Below are 19,025 nucleotides of genomic sequence, written 5' to 3' on the forward strand. Positions count from 1 at the left end.
ACAAGGGATATTGCTGATTTTTCTTAAACTAAAGGAAGAATATAAGGGGTATAATTTTATATATTCTCCCATAATGACACATTATCCCCTCATAGAACATATAACCTCTTTGATGGGGCTTTTAATCCTTTGAGAATCCTACAAAAGATACAAACTTAGGGAAGGCAAAGGGACATGCTCTACAAGCACTTGAGAATCTTTAAGACATTTTATGAATTTTTATAGTCACTATTACACATTTTTTATGCTAATTTTGACTTGAGATTGCTCTTAGGAATTTCTAGTGGTCTCGCAAATTATTTTGTTTTTCTTGATTGTAGGTGATCATCAAATTATAAGCACGAAATTAGAGTACTAGATATGCTTCGATAACAATCATTGGAAATACCCATAATGGGGTCACATAAAATGCAGATAAGGAAACATTAAGGAGAATATTGAGCCTAAAGGGACCGCTCTATAGTGAATGAAGATGAAGCAAAAAAAGGTCACCCAAAAGGTCACCCAAAAGGCCATGAAGATCAAGCCTTAAAAAGCTGCCTTAGGGGGTCATAAAGACAGATTTTGAAGAATCACTCTATAGACCCACCCTAAAATGCCACGAAATGATGATCTAAATGTTAGAGTTGTCCCACATTGGTTGTGAAAGGGACTTGGTGATCAGTTATTAAGTGTGAGGAAGAGTCTCGCTCCATGAGCTAACTTTTAAAGTTGAGAAGGTCAAAGACTACCCAACACTGATATCAGAGCTCATGGTTTCTCCCTAGGATGTTGGACATGGGGTGTTGTCGATTTGGAGCCTAATTCGTGAGGAGTTTAGAGCCCGATGTGTTAGGGAGAGATTGTTGGAGTTGTCCCACATCGATTGTGGAAGGGGCTTAGTGATCAGTTATTAAGTGTGAAAAAATATCTCACTCCACGAGCTAGCTTTTGAAGTTGAGAAAGTCCAAAACTACCCAACACTAAAGTGTCGTCCTATAGATCACAAAAACCATACTCTAAAATATCCCTCTACATGTCTAAGAAGGTTAAGCTCTAACGAATACCCTACAAGGCTAAACCAAGCTTTAAGAAGTCACCAGAAGGGCCATGAAGATCAAATCCTAAAGAAATATCCTATGTAGTCATGAAGAATTAAGCCCTTAAGGGTACTCCTATAGGACTATAAAGACCAAGTCTTAAACTTGAGTACTATTAAGTCGAGTAGAATTATAGAATAAATTAAATCTGTATAACTTGCAAGTAACTTAATTCACTTACATTCCTATAAAAGGTACAATATTCTTGTAACTTATAAGTTTTTCTTATTTTTAAGAACGGATCAAATTATATGAAATATATATTTTTGGTAATAAAAATATGAAGAAATATGTTAATATATATTCAAAAATTAAACATATGAGACAATTTTTTGTAGGCCCAAAAAAACAAAAGTTGGACTAATCTATCTTATATAGTCTGCCGAGTGACATACACATTTGATGAGCAGGCTAGACAAATTTTACTTTAAACCCAATACAACTTAAGTGGAAGGACTAGGCGGCGGAGGGGGCGGCGACGTGGCGGCGGAGAGAGAGCGCCGCCCTGACTTCCTCCCGAAGTTTTGCAGAATCAACACCACCCCCTGCTTCCGCCGAGGACAGCGTGTTCTTGTAATTCAAAGACTCATCGTTGTAAATGTCCCACCACTTCTTCACCAGCATCTTTATGTCTTCCCTATCCATGTTCACCTCCTTTCCCGTGTATCTCCACGGCTTCGACCCCTGTTTTATTTCCCAGAACAAAAACAGAGCACACAAATCAAAACCCATTCCCAGCTTTCAATTTCAGAAATTGCAGACCAAGTGTTTCATGAAATGAAATAACATATGGGAATTAATTAATTGAAGCACTCACAGCAGCACAGTAATGGGCGACTTTGATTTTGTCAAGCTCGATCTTCTCCGGGTGGCGCCAGAGCATTGCCAGAACAAGGTTGTAGCACGGCGGCAGGGGCTTGTACACATCCTTGAAGAACATATTCAAGTAATCCTGCCCACCCAAGAACAAAAGATCAACAATTGTTGGAAATTAAAGAAGAAATTCGTGAATTTATTTTTCCTTTTTTTTTTTGGGGGGGTTATGGAGATTGAATCAATTTATACCTGTTCGGCGAAGGAGGTAGTGGGGGTGATCTTGAGAGTTGAGAGGAGATCGTGGTAGGTGGAGAGATTAGGCTCGAAGACGAAGAAGCCGGCGTTGAAGTAGAGCGACGGAGGCGGGCCCATGTGTTTGGGCCACGGCACTCGCTCCGGCAGCTGCTGGCAGTACCCCACCTTGTACTGCGGCGAGAAGCTCCATGTCTTCTCGCAGAAGCAGTCCATGACGGCATAGAAGTGGCCGTCCGGCAGGTCAAACAGGTGGTCTATGTTCTCAAACACCTGTATGTCTCCGTCCAAGTATATCATCTTGCTGTACTCCACAAACTGCAATAACAAAATTCAATTCAACATTCAGTAATCAAACTAAATCACAACTCATGTAAAAAAAAAAGAATTATGGATGTTTTAGAACGGGAAACGATTTGGTACCTCCCAGATGCGGAGCTTGGAGTAGTTGATGACATAGTAGGCCATGGCGAACCGGGTCTCGCTCTCAGGCGGGTACACCGGTTCGATCTCCCGGACCAGGCACCCCTGCTCCACCAGAATGCGGCGGTGCTCCTCCGGGACGTCCGGCAGCACTGCCACCAGCAGCGGGTACGCCGTCCCCACCTTCCGAAGCCCCTTCGCCAGCCCCACCACGCCCTTGATGTAGTCGCCGTTGCCGGCCAAAAACGTCACATACGCCCTGCTCGGCAAGCTCGCCGCCTTCGCCAGCTCCGCCCCGGACGCCGTCCTCCCGGCGGCGGCAACAGCGGTCATTAGATCGAGTGCCATTGTTTCGATCTGGGTTTGAATTTTTAGCGGAAGAATGATCAAGAACAAGATAACAAAGAAAAAGCTAGAAGAAGAGGAAGAAAGTAGCTGGAGTTCTTCAGTGAGAGTTTTGGTGTCCAGTGTTGTTGGGAAATGGGCTCCTATTTATGGGCGTTGAGGGGGGCAATTTTTAAAAAGGAAAAATGGAATAAGAGCATGCGGGACCCACCAAAGAGTGCTGCTGGACATGTGCCATGTGTCGGCAGACTCGGCGCTCATGCAGGGGAGGGCGTTCCGCCACGTGGCAAGAGGTAGTTTCTCGAGGCTAACTAGGAAAGGGTTCGATGACGATGTGGGCCCACTCAGCGCGGCTGCAGTAATGTTAGTTGGCCTACAGATAAGGAGATAATTTAGGATAATGTTTTGACTATTATAGTAAAAAGCAAAACAAACCAATGTTTATTTTAGTGTCCGCGGCAATTTTGACCATTGATTTGGCTTGCCTCGGAAGGAAACTAAGAATATTCCTTCATTCAATTTTCTTACATCGGAATATTCTCTTATACGGATTAGAAAAATATATATTTCCAGAAATGAATTATCTATTGTATTGTGTAGTTCGTACAAAGCGTGAGTTTCGATATGATAAATATTATTTCTTGATCGGTTTACAGACACCTGACTGTTTGGCAGCTTTAAATAATTATAAAATTGATTTCTTTAAATCTAACATAAAATAGGGAAAATTTAAGGAGTTTTTTCTATTTTATTATTATTTTATAATAAAATATTAATTAATACTTTATTTCTGAAAAAAATTTCTAATTTAATGCTTTCCTAAACTCGCACTTGAGGGCGAGATTTAAACAAATCTTGTAAGTTTATCCTGTGAAATTTGGGAATTTTTTTTTGAAAAAATATATTTGCTTACGGAAGGAGAGAAAAAGAGCTTAAGAAGTTAGCTTTAAGAACCATGATACACCACCACCGCCTCTCGCCGCCGCCGCCGCCGCCGCCGTCCCCGATACACAACCACCACCGAAAAAAAAGAAAAGAACTAATTTTTATGCTCTGACGATGCATTTTTTCTCTACAACTGTAGTGGTTTGAAATGCTGGATGGGTTACTGGGTCCTTACTGGAAGCCTGTGGGTTTGGCTTTCAACTGTACCACCTTCCCCGCATGGTACCTCACCGGCAAAACGGGAAAAAACTCTAATTCACCCACATGCTCTCTCTCTCTCTCTCTCTCTCTCTCTCTTGGTGCTCTGTCTCTTTCTCACGTTTCTTTCTCCCTCTCCGTCCCTGGTTCTGTGATTGTGACGCAGCGAGACAGTTTGTTTCATGGCTAGCTCCAACGGGCCAACGGCGTATCTGAAGGGAACCTTTCTCAAGGTATACTCTGATCTCAAGGCCGAGCTGCTTAATGATCCTGCTTTCGAGTTCACCGAGGGGTCTCGCCAATGGGTGGAACGGGTACCTTTGTTAATTTTTATATATTATTTTCATTGTTAGTGTATCTTCTTTTGAGATTTAATTGTTTACTGAGTTGATGTTCTCTTCCGTGTTTTAACCATCTCCATTGCGCATCTGTTTAGAAAAAAAAATATCCTCAGCTGGTGTATTTCTGGTTTGGGCCTTCAATTCCGATGCAGTGGATTGGATTTCTTACAAAATAAATATGCCTTAATTATTTGAGTAAATATTTATCATAGAAGTTGCTGGATTATAACGTCCCTGGAGGTGAGAACTGAGCATTTATTCCGATTTTGTATCAATTTAATGGTAAGCTGAGCTTTAATAAAACTTTATTTACCAACTTGTGCTAATGGTAATGGAAAAAGAAATTGGGTTAAACAAGAAATCACTATTATGTGAAGAATCAAATCTCACCAAAATGGGTTTGAATTTGTTGCAGGAAAGCTGAGTCGGGGTCTCTCTGTTATTGACAGCTACAAGTGTCTCAAAGAAGGAAAGGAGCTAACCTGCTGCTACTTCTTCTTCCCTCCTTCTGCATGCAACCCAAATCTCGCAAGATCAACTTGCGGGATTGGTTTAAAACTTGCAGCCCAACTCGCGAGATTACGTCAGCATTAAATTGAAAATATTTTCTGAAATAGAGTATTAATTTATATTTTATTATAAAATAATAATAAAATAAAAAAAACTCAAAATTCAAGGTTCATATTTTCACTTTGTCCCATATGTAAAATAAAAATGACAAATAATTTAATAGGATCATAAACGAAGGCAGCTACTAGGAAGCTCAACTTGATAAGAGCTTGTTCGAATTTGTTTATTATCTAGATGAGCTATTTTCAAACATAATTTTCATAATCATTTAGTAAACAAGCGTTTCTAAACACAGTCAAACTCGATTCATTTCAGTAACTCAATTATAGACTTGATTGGATTCGTTTATTAAGCTCATAATAGGCTATTAATAGCCTTGATAATAGATTTGTTAATAGGGTCAAAAAAAGGTTGGAGTGAGTTAAGTGACTATTAAAAGTTGACCTAGTTTAATCCTAAAGATAAGGGCCAAGGGCCAAGCCTAACAAGTTACATGTTGTACCAAACATACAGAGCTTAAAAAAAACAAACAAACAAATTTTAAAAATGAGTCGAACCAAACTTTTTCTCTACTAAGCCAAGCCTAATAATGTTGAAACTCGATTCGACTCACTTGCAACCCGATTGTTTGATACCTCGATGAAACCTTAGCTCCTCGACCTATAAGCAACCTTTTCGACAATCTCATCTGGCAGTAATGGGCACTAGCTTTCCCTCCTCGGCAAGTTACTTTTCTTTTCTTTCCATTTTTCTTAATAACTCTTTTTCTGTTCATTGCTACTTTCAATTATTTTGGGAATTTGTTTTTTATGTTCCCACCTTTTTGGGTCATGTGTAATATAATAAAATTGTTAATAGAGTTCAAGATTTGGTACAAAGTGGAACAAATGATTGTGCAAGGATGCTTGCAGCCATGGCATGAGGAAGCACACAGTTAAAGTGAGCCAACAAAGTGAAAAGCTATGAAACCCTAGTTAGGGGCAAACTTAAGGATGCAATGTACATTTATTAATTAAAAAAAAAAAACGTAGGGTATGGAAAAATATCCCAAATTATCTTTTTATCATGAGATACTCTATTTAGTTCGAGTTAATGTGAAAATCTCAAAATTATTTTATTAGCCTTGTTGGTTACAATATCATATTTAATGTATTTTAATAATATTAACCTATTTGTATTGTTTCTAGTGTTTTCCTATCTTTACAGATCTTGTTTAGTACATGTATTTGTTCATGGAGTACTGAATCAAAGGCAAAGATTGGACCAAGTAGTCGTCAAGCAGGAACAATGATACGGACACGTACTCGAAAGGATCCAAGCATAACCGAAAGCTTAAATTGTAGAATTATTTGTAATAAGGGTTGTGTGTGTTAGGAACTTTTTTTAACTCTTGGGTTTTGTTTCTGCATGATTTCTAAGTAAGAGTTGAGCAATGCACATGCATACTAGGACACATGAGTTTATAGTATTGCATTAAAGTCATAAACACAAACTCACCTTTCATGGTTTTCAAAGTTAAACTTAAAGAATTTGTTAAATGAATCCTAAACTCAAACATGGTTTTCAAAGGGACAAGGTTTTAACATCTTGGTTTTACAAACATTTTCAAACTTGGTTTCAAATGTGTCAAAACGAGTCTTATGTCCTAAAGCTTCAAACAAGTAAAGTATATTTTCATAAAAAGGGCATAATGACATATAAAATATCAAAAGAGCTTTCAAATGTGTTTTTATTAACAAGATTTATTATATTCAAAGGGAAACTCACTTAGACAAGTTTTGAACTTCATTAGACTTAATATCTTTCTTATATTTTGTCCAAGAAATGTTTTAAGTGTTAAAAGGTTTTTTTGAATAAGGAAAAACAATGTGTGAGTTTCAGCCTCAAAATACTCGTTGAAGAATACAAGGGATTCGTCGACTAGTGTGTGAAGGGGACTCATCGACATACACAAGGTACTCGTCGACGAAGAGATCTCGAGACCACCTAAAATCTCAGAGGTGACTCGTCAACGAATACAGGGATTCATCGACGAAGGTATATAGATGGCTCGTTGATGTATACAGGGGACTCGTTGACGAAGAGATACCAAGACCCACCTGAGACTTGTAGAGAAGAATTGTCGACGGGAACATGTCACTCGTCTACTAATGTATATGTGGGACTCGTCAACTAGTCTGTAGACTCGTTGACGAGCGGCCTCGAGCCTAGCGTTCTAACGGGCAGCAAACGACTAGTTTTGGTTGGGGATTGCTCCCAACTACTATTAGGGGCTTTGGGCTATAAATACAAGTTCCTAAACTTGTTTAGGAAGGTTTTTGATTATTGTTGATCATATTTATGAGAAATATCTTTAAATCCAAAAACCTAGCACATTGCACCTTGCATATAGTTCATATGCACAAAGTGCTCAAACACTCTTGTCCTCTAAATCTTGTTTGAATCATTTCTTGAGAGAGTTGTGTGAGGTTTGAGTTGTAAATCATATTTGCTCACTGTAAGGAGCATTCTTTGTTATCTTCCATCCTCTTGTGAAAGGTTCTTTGTGAACCGAATCGATAAAGGCTCTTTGTGAGCGGTAGGGATTTGTTCTCGAGTTTGTAAGGCTTGCTTTGCCGAGGGAATGAGCAATTATAATGGATTGTGTAATGTTTGGCATGGTGCTAAGGTGTGGACATAGGCTGAGTGCCGAACCACGTTAAAAACTCGGTGTTAAGCTTCTTTCTCCCTAATCTTTATTGTTTATCTTGTGCATGATTTAAATTCTATATATTGTGATATAGTTGCTTATATCTTACCAAGTATTTGTTTCGTAGAGAGAATTTTTTAATATGCGAAAAGAGTCATTCACCCCCCTCTGACTCTATTGTATATCCACTATCGGGCATATCGTATATACTCCCAGGCTATGACAACTAACAAGTGGTATCAGAGCCAGATGCTTGCTTTTAACGGAGTAAAATTCAGTGTGTAAATATCATGGAGTATGTGTATGAAGCACCCATCACCCAAGGTCAATCCGTAGATCGTCCACCACAGTTCAACGGGGGCAACTACCTGGCGTGGAAAAACCATATGACGATTTTCATACAATCTTATGATTTCAAAATGTGGAGAGTGATCACCAATGGAAACTACGAATTCATAAATGAAGAAAGTGAACCGAAACAAATGGAGGATTTGACTGATGCCGAATCATGGTTAGTACAACTCAATTTCAAAACAAATTTTCATTTATTGTGCTATTTGCGATGAGGAATACAACCACATTTGCGTATGCGACACCGCAAAGGACATTTAGGACAAACTCCAAGTAACATATGAAGGTATGTCACAAGTCAAAAAGTCTAAAATTTATATGTTGGTTAAAAAATATGAAATGTTCAAAATGGAAGAGGGTGAATTAATTGATTCCATGTTTACACGATTCACACACATAACAAATGGCTTGAAAGCACTCGGTAGAACATTTTCTATGGAGGATAATGTTCAAAAAGTTTTCCGATCTTTACCCGAGTCATGGCATGCAAAATCCACCGCCATTAAGGGAGGCAAAGGATCTAACCAAAGTCACACTTGATGAGCTTATTGGATCACTTATGACTTATGAACTTAAGAAAAATACGACTTTGGATCCTAAAAATTATAGGAAGGATAAATGCCTTGCTTTTAAATCATCTAGCCCAAATTCCAAAGAAATTCTAGAAGATGATGTGTGACGCTCCGATTTTCATACAATTTTTTTATAAACAATAATAAATATTCAATCGTCATCAATAATATTCGTCAATCGGCCACATCAACAACCCTGTTACCACCCGACCCGCATTGGGTACTTGGTAAAAAAGTCATTTCATTTAAACAACCTAACAGCGGAAGATAGTATATACTTAACAACCAGAATATAATACCCATAGTATAAATATATATATATATATATATATATATATATATATATATATATATATATATATATATATAGACACACACACACACACTCACATTACCATCTCATACTTAAAAACAACTCAATTTTAGGGGAATTACACCTCCCCTAGTCAAAAAACTCACCCTGTATGTCAGGGTCTCAGCTCCCTATGGTCTCGGAACTCTATCACCTGACCTATCTCTGTTCCCTAAAAAATTTAGATAATTTGGGTGAAAAACATCTCAATAAGAAAGAATAAATTATTTACAATGTGTGACAATATGAGTTCAGTTATAGCACACTTTACTTCAAGTCATTATTTCATCTGATAAAAATACACTGATAAACATATTCTCGTAATCATATAGATATACAACACAAACTTTTATAAGTTTTAAAATCATTTCTCCAATTCAATTATTTCCAACACATATTTACCCGCGAAGTTCTTAAGAATAGGGAAGATTACCCGCTCATACAGGTAGCTTCCCTCTGCCCTAACACGTTATGCAGTCAGGTATGGTCACATTTGATACCTATCAGGGCACTCACCTTACTCAGTAAGCCCTTACGCGGAGAGTTTCACTTCGCCTCAATTATTTATATTATTAACTCACATGGATCCATTTCTCAAATTTATCATTCTCTATTTCTCAATTTCCTTTATTTCTTTCATTTCTCATTTTAGCCCATTTTATCCTTCTTTCACTTTTCGTTTTGATTTTTTTGGCCCGATTGAATGTCTAGAGGGGGGGGTGAATAGACTTTCTTCACGGATGTGCTAACTTTCTACTACCACAAAAATCTTACCAAGAGCAAGTGTATAAAGTTGTAGTGTAAAGATGCAGGAAACCACAATAATAATAAATGAGATATGAAAGAAGAGAAGTTGAACACAAAGATATTTACGTGGTTCGGCACCCCGCCTACATCCACGCCTTGAGACCAACTCAAGGATTCCCAAAATCCACTATAATCCTCCTTCGGGCAGAGAAGTCAATACACAGCTGCTCACAAAGAGCTTTCAACAAGGTGCTCACTTAGAGACACCCAACAATAGCTCACAAAGAGCCTTTCTTTACAAGAAGTAGATGAGAAATAAATGTAAACTTGAATACTCCCTTTGAGTTGATTACAACAATAAAATCCTTACTTAATGTCCTCTTGTCAATAGAGTAGAAGCAAGACTAAGAGTGGCAAGAAGAGGGCAAGTGAGTGTATGAGCAAACCCTAGAAATAAGAACACCAATGAATGATCTTCTTACAATATGAATTTTCTTGGTGGGGAATAAATGTTTATTCACTCCTATTTAAACATCAAATGGACGAGGGCAAGGCTGGAAAACCGTTGGGCATTTATGAATATGAGACAAGGGTCAAACTAGCGTTCTGCAGCATTTAATGTTCGCTGCTGCCCGACGTTCGTTGACGAAGTTCTGGCTTTATCGACGAGCTCTTCAGTCAATTCGTCGACGAAGCCCTGTGTTCGTTGATGAGTTGCTGGTTCTGAATTCAGGTACCTCTCGGTATATTTTCGTCGATGAGAACCCTGTGTTCGTCGACAAGTTCTTCATGCCATTCGTCGACGATGCCTTGTGTTCGTCAACGAGTTATGGCTCTAAATTCAGATGCCCCTCGGTATATTTCGTCGATGAGAACCCTATGTTGGTCGACGAAGCCCTGTGTTCGTCGATGAGATCCTTCTACTTAAAATTTGATCCTTTAAGTTCTAAGAAGGTCCTCGTCTGTTTGGGAGTTTCTTTATACACTTTTAAATGACTTTACTAGTATTTTATGGTGTGTGTGTGATACGCCCCTTTCTTGCTCTTAGTATTGAGTTTTACTCTATGTACAAGATATTTACAAGATGGTATCTCTTTCATTCTCACACTGATTCTTCAGATGACTTTGTACATTTGTGTATCATCCATGAATGCGTTGAGAGACTTGTGCTTTTGGTTATGGCACGGGTTGCTTTGACTGTTTGTTGGTTCAGGTGCCATTCTGTATAGCTGATCATGACTTAGAGACAAACATTAGTAGCCTTAAGAGCGGCTAATGGGTTGTTATCATCAAAACATAGTAGGAATGAAAGACCCTTATCTACTTGGTCTAACACATTTCACTATCCGGCTTATGAGTATCCTTGGTATCTAGTACCAACATTGCGTCTGTAACTCATGGCTACCTTGAGGATCTTTCTTTCCACGTCATGCTTCCCCCCATGGTCAAGGTTGTGTGGCTCGAAGGTTGGATCTAACCGCGGCTGGCTGACCCGTTTAGATCAAAATATCATATCACATGTCCCGTGTCTATAGTACGACTGGCCGGCCTATAGCCCTGATCCGGACTCAAGGGGCACAACAACTCTACTAAACAGCTCAGTCGTCTGTCACGCCATACGCTCCAAGAGTCCATGTGGTTGCACTACACCACTAGCAATGATACCATGCTCAATCTCACAGCCCATAATTAGGGTTTCCATAACCATCTGTCAGGGTTATCATTACCACATACCAACAATCATTATGCAGTATTGGAATTTCTTCTATTATATTTCAATGATCCCATTGCAACAATAGCACTTTGTAATGTTCACATTGTCCCAGTATTCAAAGTTAGTATACTCAACTCAATCAACACATTTTAATTCCATATTGCAGTATTCATATTTCCCATCTTCACATTTACGTATATACGTTTCAAAATTCATGTTCTCGTTTTCACGTTTTAATATTTTCATTTCCATATACACCATTAATCTCACATTAGTATATCTCAATTCATCTCGTAATAGTATATATCGCGTTTCACGTATTTCAACATTTCTCAAACCCATATCAGTAATTTACATAGTCTCATTTTCATTGAAATCATTTCTATTCACATATAAATACTATATTTCATTATTTTCCACAACATACCAATAATTCCCATTTCATTATTTTCTCAGAAATTACACATCATTATATTTCACATTTTTCAACATGCTTCATATGCCACACAATTTTCATGTAATATTCAATATATATTAATTTAACAAGGGAAAATACCGTAACTTTATTTTCCAAATATTCACTCAATCAATAATATAAAAATACTGTTATAATTTATTCCCCTTACCTGATTTACTGAGAGTCTCGTTAATCAGATCCTATGCCCTTGGCACCCGAAACTCAAATCCTACAATTTGCATTTTTCTCAGATTAATTAACTCATTTCTGCAAAAATAGTACCCATATAACCTTCCCTAGGCTCCATATACTTCAAATTAACATTTAAACTAATATTGAACACCCTCACTTGGTTTTCTGAACAATGCCTGCGGGGTCCCAAAATTACACCCACGGTGCTCATCCGGGCCCCAAATTCTAAAAACCCTACTTCAACATTAGAATGTCCAATATTCTAGCATTTCTAAATCAACACTAATTAAATAATAATTAGCCCCTTAATAACCTCTTTATCCCAATTTTGGGATTATGCCTATAACGACCCCACGAAAAATCCACTCCTAGACTTGTAGAAAATTATCGCTAGATTCTCGTGGTGGTGTCCGATCATCAATTGGGCTTAAAATTCACAAGAAATTGAGGTAAAAGTAAAAATTTAGCTTACCTCAGGAGATACGCTTACGCCGCTCCTACAACCAATCCACTCCGATAGAAATGACGGCAGTGAAAAATGGAGTCCAATGGTATTTCCTAATTTTCGATCGGGCGAGTATCCGTTGAGAAAATGAGGTGAGAGGAAGAGAGAATGAGGAGAGAGACGAGAGACGGGGGGGGGGGGGCTCTGCACAGCTTTCCTCCCTAATGTTAAATCCTGAAGCTTCAAAGAAACTTTAGGTGAATGATATGATATAATAATAATAATAATAATAATAATAATAATAATAATAATAATAATAATTAATAATATTAATTTATTTAATTAATAAAAATAAAAATTAATTATTATTTTTTAAAATTAATTATTATTATTAAATTTATTTTATTTTATTTATTTTATTTATTTTATTTTTTGAAATCACTCCACTATCTTGTGTAACCATTTTTGGGGTTATTACATGATGAAAATAATAAGAATGTCATGGAATCACTCATAAGTGACATAAGAAAATTCCTTGTAGGTAAAAAAACTTTAGGAATGAAGAAATAAGCAAAAATGAGAAAGAAGCACATCAATGCTTCATGGCCAACAAACAGGAAGAAGAAGAAACAAGCTCAAAAGATGATGATGATACTCCTTATGATGAACTAGCAGATAGTTGTGCTAAATTGTATGATGAATTAGTCTTAACAAAAAGAAAAAAAAAATGTTGAGAAAGAGCTTGCTATGGTTAAACTTAAGAAATCCTCATTAAAAGAAGAAAATGAAACATTAGAAGTCAAAATCAAAGGCTTGGAAGATAAATTGTCAAAATGGAAAAGAAAAGAATCTTGCCTTTGTTCCATCTTAAAAGAGGAAAATACTTCTCTTAAAAAGGAAAATGAGGAGCTTTTAGAAAGGGCTCAAAAAGACCATGAATCTTTTCAAATTGAGGTAAAAGATTTGAAAAATCAAATTGAAAATGTCTTGAAAGAAAATGTTATCTTGAAAAAGAAAAATGAAGATCATGGTAAAGTCATAAGAGGTAAAGAAGATTCAAATAAATTCTTAGGAGCTAAAAGGAACAACTTCTCCAAAAAAATTTTGAAAACCTCTTATAAGTCACATGGGTATGCCTCAACAAGCAAAAATAATGTATATAAGTCAAGACCCTTACATGAAAACAACATTTGTTTATATTGTGAAAGAAATAGTCACATAAGATATTTTTATCCTTATAGAGGAAATAAAGGCAAAGAAAGAAAAATGGAATGGGTTGTAAAGAAAACCAACCCCTTGGGACCCAAGGAGGAATTGGTACCAAAAGAAAACACATGAGCTCTTTGAATTGTTTCCTTAGGACTTAGGATTAGGAACTAGCTTTAGGACCTTAAATAGATTCAAACCACACCTAGGTGAAATGAATAAGTGTTGAAAAAGTAAATTGTCTTTATGATAAAATAAAAACACTTATTTTTAGTTTGTGCTCAAAATATGAAAATTCCAGTTTTTGCTTTTTAATTTGTATTAAATTATTTTTTTGGAAATCTCTTGAGAATCATGCCAATATTATTGAGTTCATTTGATTAAAACCAATACAATGCTTTAATTGTTTCTATCTTGAAAAGTGGTTAACCTCCTTTTGAAATATTGGCTATTGCTTTATGGGATGAAATAGCATGTGTTCCAAGTTTGGTAATTGGAAAAACCTTATTTTCTTTTTTGAATTTCTAAGGTTTTTATTTTTTGATTCAAAAGCATGCTATGATGTGTTTTGATGATTTATGCTCTTGCTTGGATATATAGTAGAATTCTTTAAAGCATGGCATAACATATCCCATACATTGACTTGAGTTTTAGTAAAAGCTAATCATAACAACTTTTGGAAAATTTGTATTGACTGATTGATCTGCATCATAGGGTATAATTCTTAGAAATCATTATTCAGTTGTTTGCAAGAAAGCCACTCTAGGCCTTCCGATGTTATGGTTTAGCAAATTTCTTTGGCATATGAGTTTAGCACACACTCACCTCACCACCATGGAATCTAAGATTAAGGGGGAGAAATCATTTTTAGGTAAAATGAATTGTGCCTCTCTTTTTGATGATGATCAAAGGGGGAGATGATTGTTTGGTGTCCTCTAGGATAAGAGAATATTGTGTGGTGTTATGTAAGTGGGAGAAGTGAAATGCATGAGGGGTAGAATGCATGTGGTAATTCAAATATAATATGAAAGTTCTATTTGCTTATTTGTTTTATTTTTAATGAACTTTCTATCTTGTGAAATGCATGTTTAAAGCTCCAATGGATATGAAAAATATAGTTAAATCCTTTTACGCCTTTTATGCATATAGTAAGGGAGAGCAAAACTTTGATTTATTTAACAATATGCATAATTTGAGGGGGAGCTTTAAAATATACCCTATAGGAGAACACCAATGGTTTGCTATCATCAAAAGGGGGAGAATGTTAGCCTTATCGGCTACGTGAGCTTAATTGTCTTGTTTTGATGATAATAACCCATTAGTGGTTAACTTATCTTTGCATGATAAACTATGTTAAGTATAAATACAAATACAAAGATTAAGTAGATTGTTAATAGGTTAGAAATCATCAAAAAGGGAGAGAATGTTAGCCTTGTTGAATACAATATCATATTTAATGTGTTTTGATGATATTAACCTATTTGTATTGTTCCTAGTGTTTTCCTATCTTTGAAAATCTTGTTTAGTACAAGTACTCGTTCATGGAGTATTGGATCGAAGGTAAAGATCATATCGAGTAGTTGTCAAGCAGGAACGATCATACGGATACGTACTTGGAAGGACCCAAGCACAACTGAAAGCTTAAATTGTAGAATTATTTGTAATAAGGGTTGTGTGTGTGTGTTAGAAGCTTTTTGTAACTCTTGCATTTTGTTTTTGCATGATTTATGTGACCTCCCAAACCCACCACATGGGGCCCGAAGTGCCACGTAGGAAAACCTACATAAATCTCTGTAATAGTCTCTAATACCATAAATACACAATCTGCCCCCAATCTGGGGTCTCGAGTGTTCCTGTCCATAATTGAAAACATAAATATGCAATGGAAGAAAAACCACCTCAAAACACAATACTAGAGTTCTAATTGTCCCAAACACAATTACAAAGCTCCTTATCATTATATTATAACCCAAAATAACAAAACACATCATTTGGTGTCTCCTAACTTTGACAACCATTACTGACAGTCTAATCCTAGCCCGAACTATGCTAAGCTCAGTTCCCTGAAGGACCTAAAATATTAGATGGATATTGGGGTGAGACACTTCTCAGTAAGGTGGATCAGATTATCATCAGTGTGTGGCTAACATGAGTTTGTCAGATCATTGATTTGGATAACAGACATCCCGAAACCCTAGAGAGAGGGATAGATTGGTTCGAGTACTAGAGAGAGAAAAAGAGAGATTTGAGTTTTCTTAGCAATGAAGAAATGAACAATGATATTTATAGGCAGTTTGACCCGGTCCAATTCATCGATGAGATGGCGCCTTCATCGACAAATCATCTATGCATTTCGTCAATGAACCGGTTCTTTCAGCGACGAACCCTATTCCGATATTTTACAGCTCGTTCGGTATCTTTTCGTCAGCAAGGCTCTGAATTTTGGCTACGAAGAGTATAAAGACCTTAGTCGACGAAGCCTACAAATTTTACCTTTTTACCCCTTTACTTATTTATTTAATCCAAAACTCTCGGGTCGGGTTCTTACAAGATTTGTTAATAGGGTCAAAAAGGAGTTTGGAGTGAGATAAGTGACTATTATAAGTTGACCAAGTTTAATCCTAAATCTAAGGGCCAAGGGCTAAGGCTAGCAAGTTGAATGTTGTACCAAACATGCAGAGCTTAAAAAAAAAAATTATAAAAATGAATCGAGCCAAGATAAGACTGAGCTTGAACTAGAAAATGAGTTAAGCTTGAACTTGACTCTTTGAGCTCGAATTGAGTTGAACCAAACTTTTCCTATACTAAGCCAAGCCTAAACAAGTTGAAACTTGATTCAACTCATTTTCAACCCCATTGTCTGATACCTCAATGAAACCTTAGCTCCTCAGCCTATAAGCAACATGTTCGACAATCTCAACTGATAGTAATGGGCACTAGTTGTCCCTCCCCAACAAGTTGCTTTTCTTTTCTTTTTTCCTTCATAATTATTTTTCTATTCATTGCTACTTTCAACTATTTTGGGAATTTGTTTTTTATGTTCCCATTTTTTTTGGGTCATGTGTAATATAATAATATTGTTAATAGAGTTGCAAGATTTGATACAAAGTGGATTAAATGATTGTGCAAGGATGTTTGCAGCCATGGCATGATGGGCCACAAAGCTAAAGTTAGCCAATAAAGTGAAAAGATATGAAACCCTAGTTAGGAAAAAAATCAAGGATGCAATGTAAATTTTTTAATTGAAAAAAAAAAAAACCTAGTGTAGGCCAAACTCTAGAGTGCTTGTAGAGCATGTCTTAGCGAGTCCCTTTACCTTCCCTAGATGAAGATCAAACTCTAAAAAACTGCCTTAGGGGGTCATGAAGACCATATTTTTGAAGAATCGCTCTATATATCCACCCTAAAGGCCACAAAATCATGATCTAAAGTTTTTTGTTGAAATTGGTGTATTCCCAAGAGAAGGGGGGGGGGGGGTGAATTGGAATTTTAAAACTTCTTCCTAGGATATTAGCAGTACTTCACAACTTAAGGTCTTTCTAAATGCAATCCTAAATGCACAGATAAATATAATGTGTGAAAATTAAATAATGCTCAACATTCACAGTTTATTAAAAATAACATACATATGTAGTAATTAAATTGCGAAAATATAAAGTGCACACACGGTATGTTATTGGGGTTTGGCCAATACTGCCTACGTCCCCACCTCAGCTCGTAAGTCTGAGGATTCCATTAATGCTCACTTAACGGGTGGAGCGGCACCGGATACAATACCATGTCAAATTACCTGTGCTGACGTCAACCTTTACAATCTCTCCTTAACGGGGTGGAGAAGACCCACCTCAGGCCATGCCTGAATTATAACCGATCCTTACGGGCTAGATCAACACCCCTCTCAAGCCACGCCTAGAATACAACATATAATCAATACAATTTTGTGTACAAATAAATATGCTTCTAACACAAACAGATTTGTACCGATACGCACAAGTAATAACCAATGCACTTCAATAGGATAGGAAGTATAAGCTCAGTGAAGATATGTGAATCTACGCTCAATATTGTGTCAATATGCAATCAAAGTGTGAGAGTGTGTTAGCAAAGTTTCTTTGAAAATATCTATATAAAAATATCAACCACAAATAATGTTTCAAAGATTTTAAGTGTACAATCAAATATCTCAAAATAATTTTTGTGGACTCAAGCACAAGAGATATTTAGAAAAGCAAGCTTTTCCAAAAATATTTTCTTCAAAAACACAAGACAAGTTCAAGAGTCTTGCAATAAAAATGCAAAGACTCGCAAGTTTAAAAAGTCTTCCCCAAAAAGATTATATTGATTAAATCATTGGGGGAAAACTTTGGGCTTAACTCTCTCTAAAATCAACAATCAATATGAGAGTATAAGCTAGTGGAAACAATGTAGGATCTCTTAAAGCACTCTCACCAAATTTTTTTTAGCAAAGGAATAGGAATGGGTGGAGTACATAGGCTTGTTTGGGAATGAAAAGCTCAAGGAGATTCAGAGAGAAATTTTGTTAATTAAGGCACTTATCTCATCTTGGTTTATCCAAATGAAGGTATATATATAGCCTTCAATAAAAATATGACCATTAGGATATAAAGAAAATTATTAAAATTGTTTAATAAGCCTTTAATTCAATTTACCTTTAATTAACCACAGTTACCGCGGTTAAAAAATATGACAACCCAAGAGTTTCGGTCGATTGTGCTTTAAGTTTGGTCAACTATATTGATAAGTACAGTCGACCGAGACACTTTTGAACTAAAAATATAGTCGAGTGAATTAAGGCAATTTTGAAAACGTTCGAGATTCGGTCAACTATATCTAAAATTCAGTCTGTTATTCATATGGTTTGGTCGACTCAATCACAAATGAACTAGAAGTTCGATGTTGTTGGGGGCCAAACACGTGCCAGTTCGGTCGATTGTGAAAGATACGTTAAAAAAAAAATCGGTCAACTGAGCTTTGGTTAAATATTGACCCCCAAATGGTTTAGTTGACTGAGTTGAATATAACCAGTTGGGTTCAATCGACTGAGTGACTTTCAGTTATTATTTTAGGTCTTGATTTTGAGTATAGTTTACCCCTGTTTTTATAGTTATGATTTGTAAGATAGAGGGGATTTTTTCAAGGGACATTCTGGGACCTAGGGTTGTTCTAAGGTCTAAGTTTTTTAATTTAGCCTAAAAAACTTGGTGTCGGTCGACCGAAGTCTTTTCTATGGTCATTGATTTCCCTATGGTCATTTGAGATTATAGATAGTCCTACCATGCATGCAGTGTATTAATTATTACACACTCACAA

At 36.6% G+C, this 19,025-nt stretch overlaps 1 protein-coding gene across 1 annotated transcript; it reads right to left on the minus strand.

The window, feature by feature from the left end:
- Nucleotides 1-1,358: 1,358 nt before the first annotated feature.
- LOC131154121 (galactinol synthase 2-like) lies at nt 1,359-3,042 on the minus strand. Its single transcript, XM_058106649.1, has 4 exons — nt 2,571-3,042; nt 2,145-2,465; nt 1,897-2,031; nt 1,359-1,763 (listed from the first exon to the last, which is right to left on the minus strand). Exons 1-4 carry the CDS (start codon nt 2,916-2,918, stop codon nt 1,536-1,538), a joined length of 1,032 nt encoding a protein of 343 aa, XP_057962632.1. The 5' UTR covers nt 2,919-3,042; the 3' UTR covers nt 1,359-1,535.
- Between the last annotated feature and the right edge of the window lie 15,983 nt (nt 3,043-19,025).

Source organism: Malania oleifera, chromosome 4 (assembly GCF_029873635.1).
Source record: "Malania oleifera isolate guangnan ecotype guangnan chromosome 4, ASM2987363v1, whole genome shotgun sequence".
NCBI lineage: Eukaryota > Viridiplantae > Streptophyta > Magnoliopsida > Santalales > Ximeniaceae > Malania > Malania oleifera.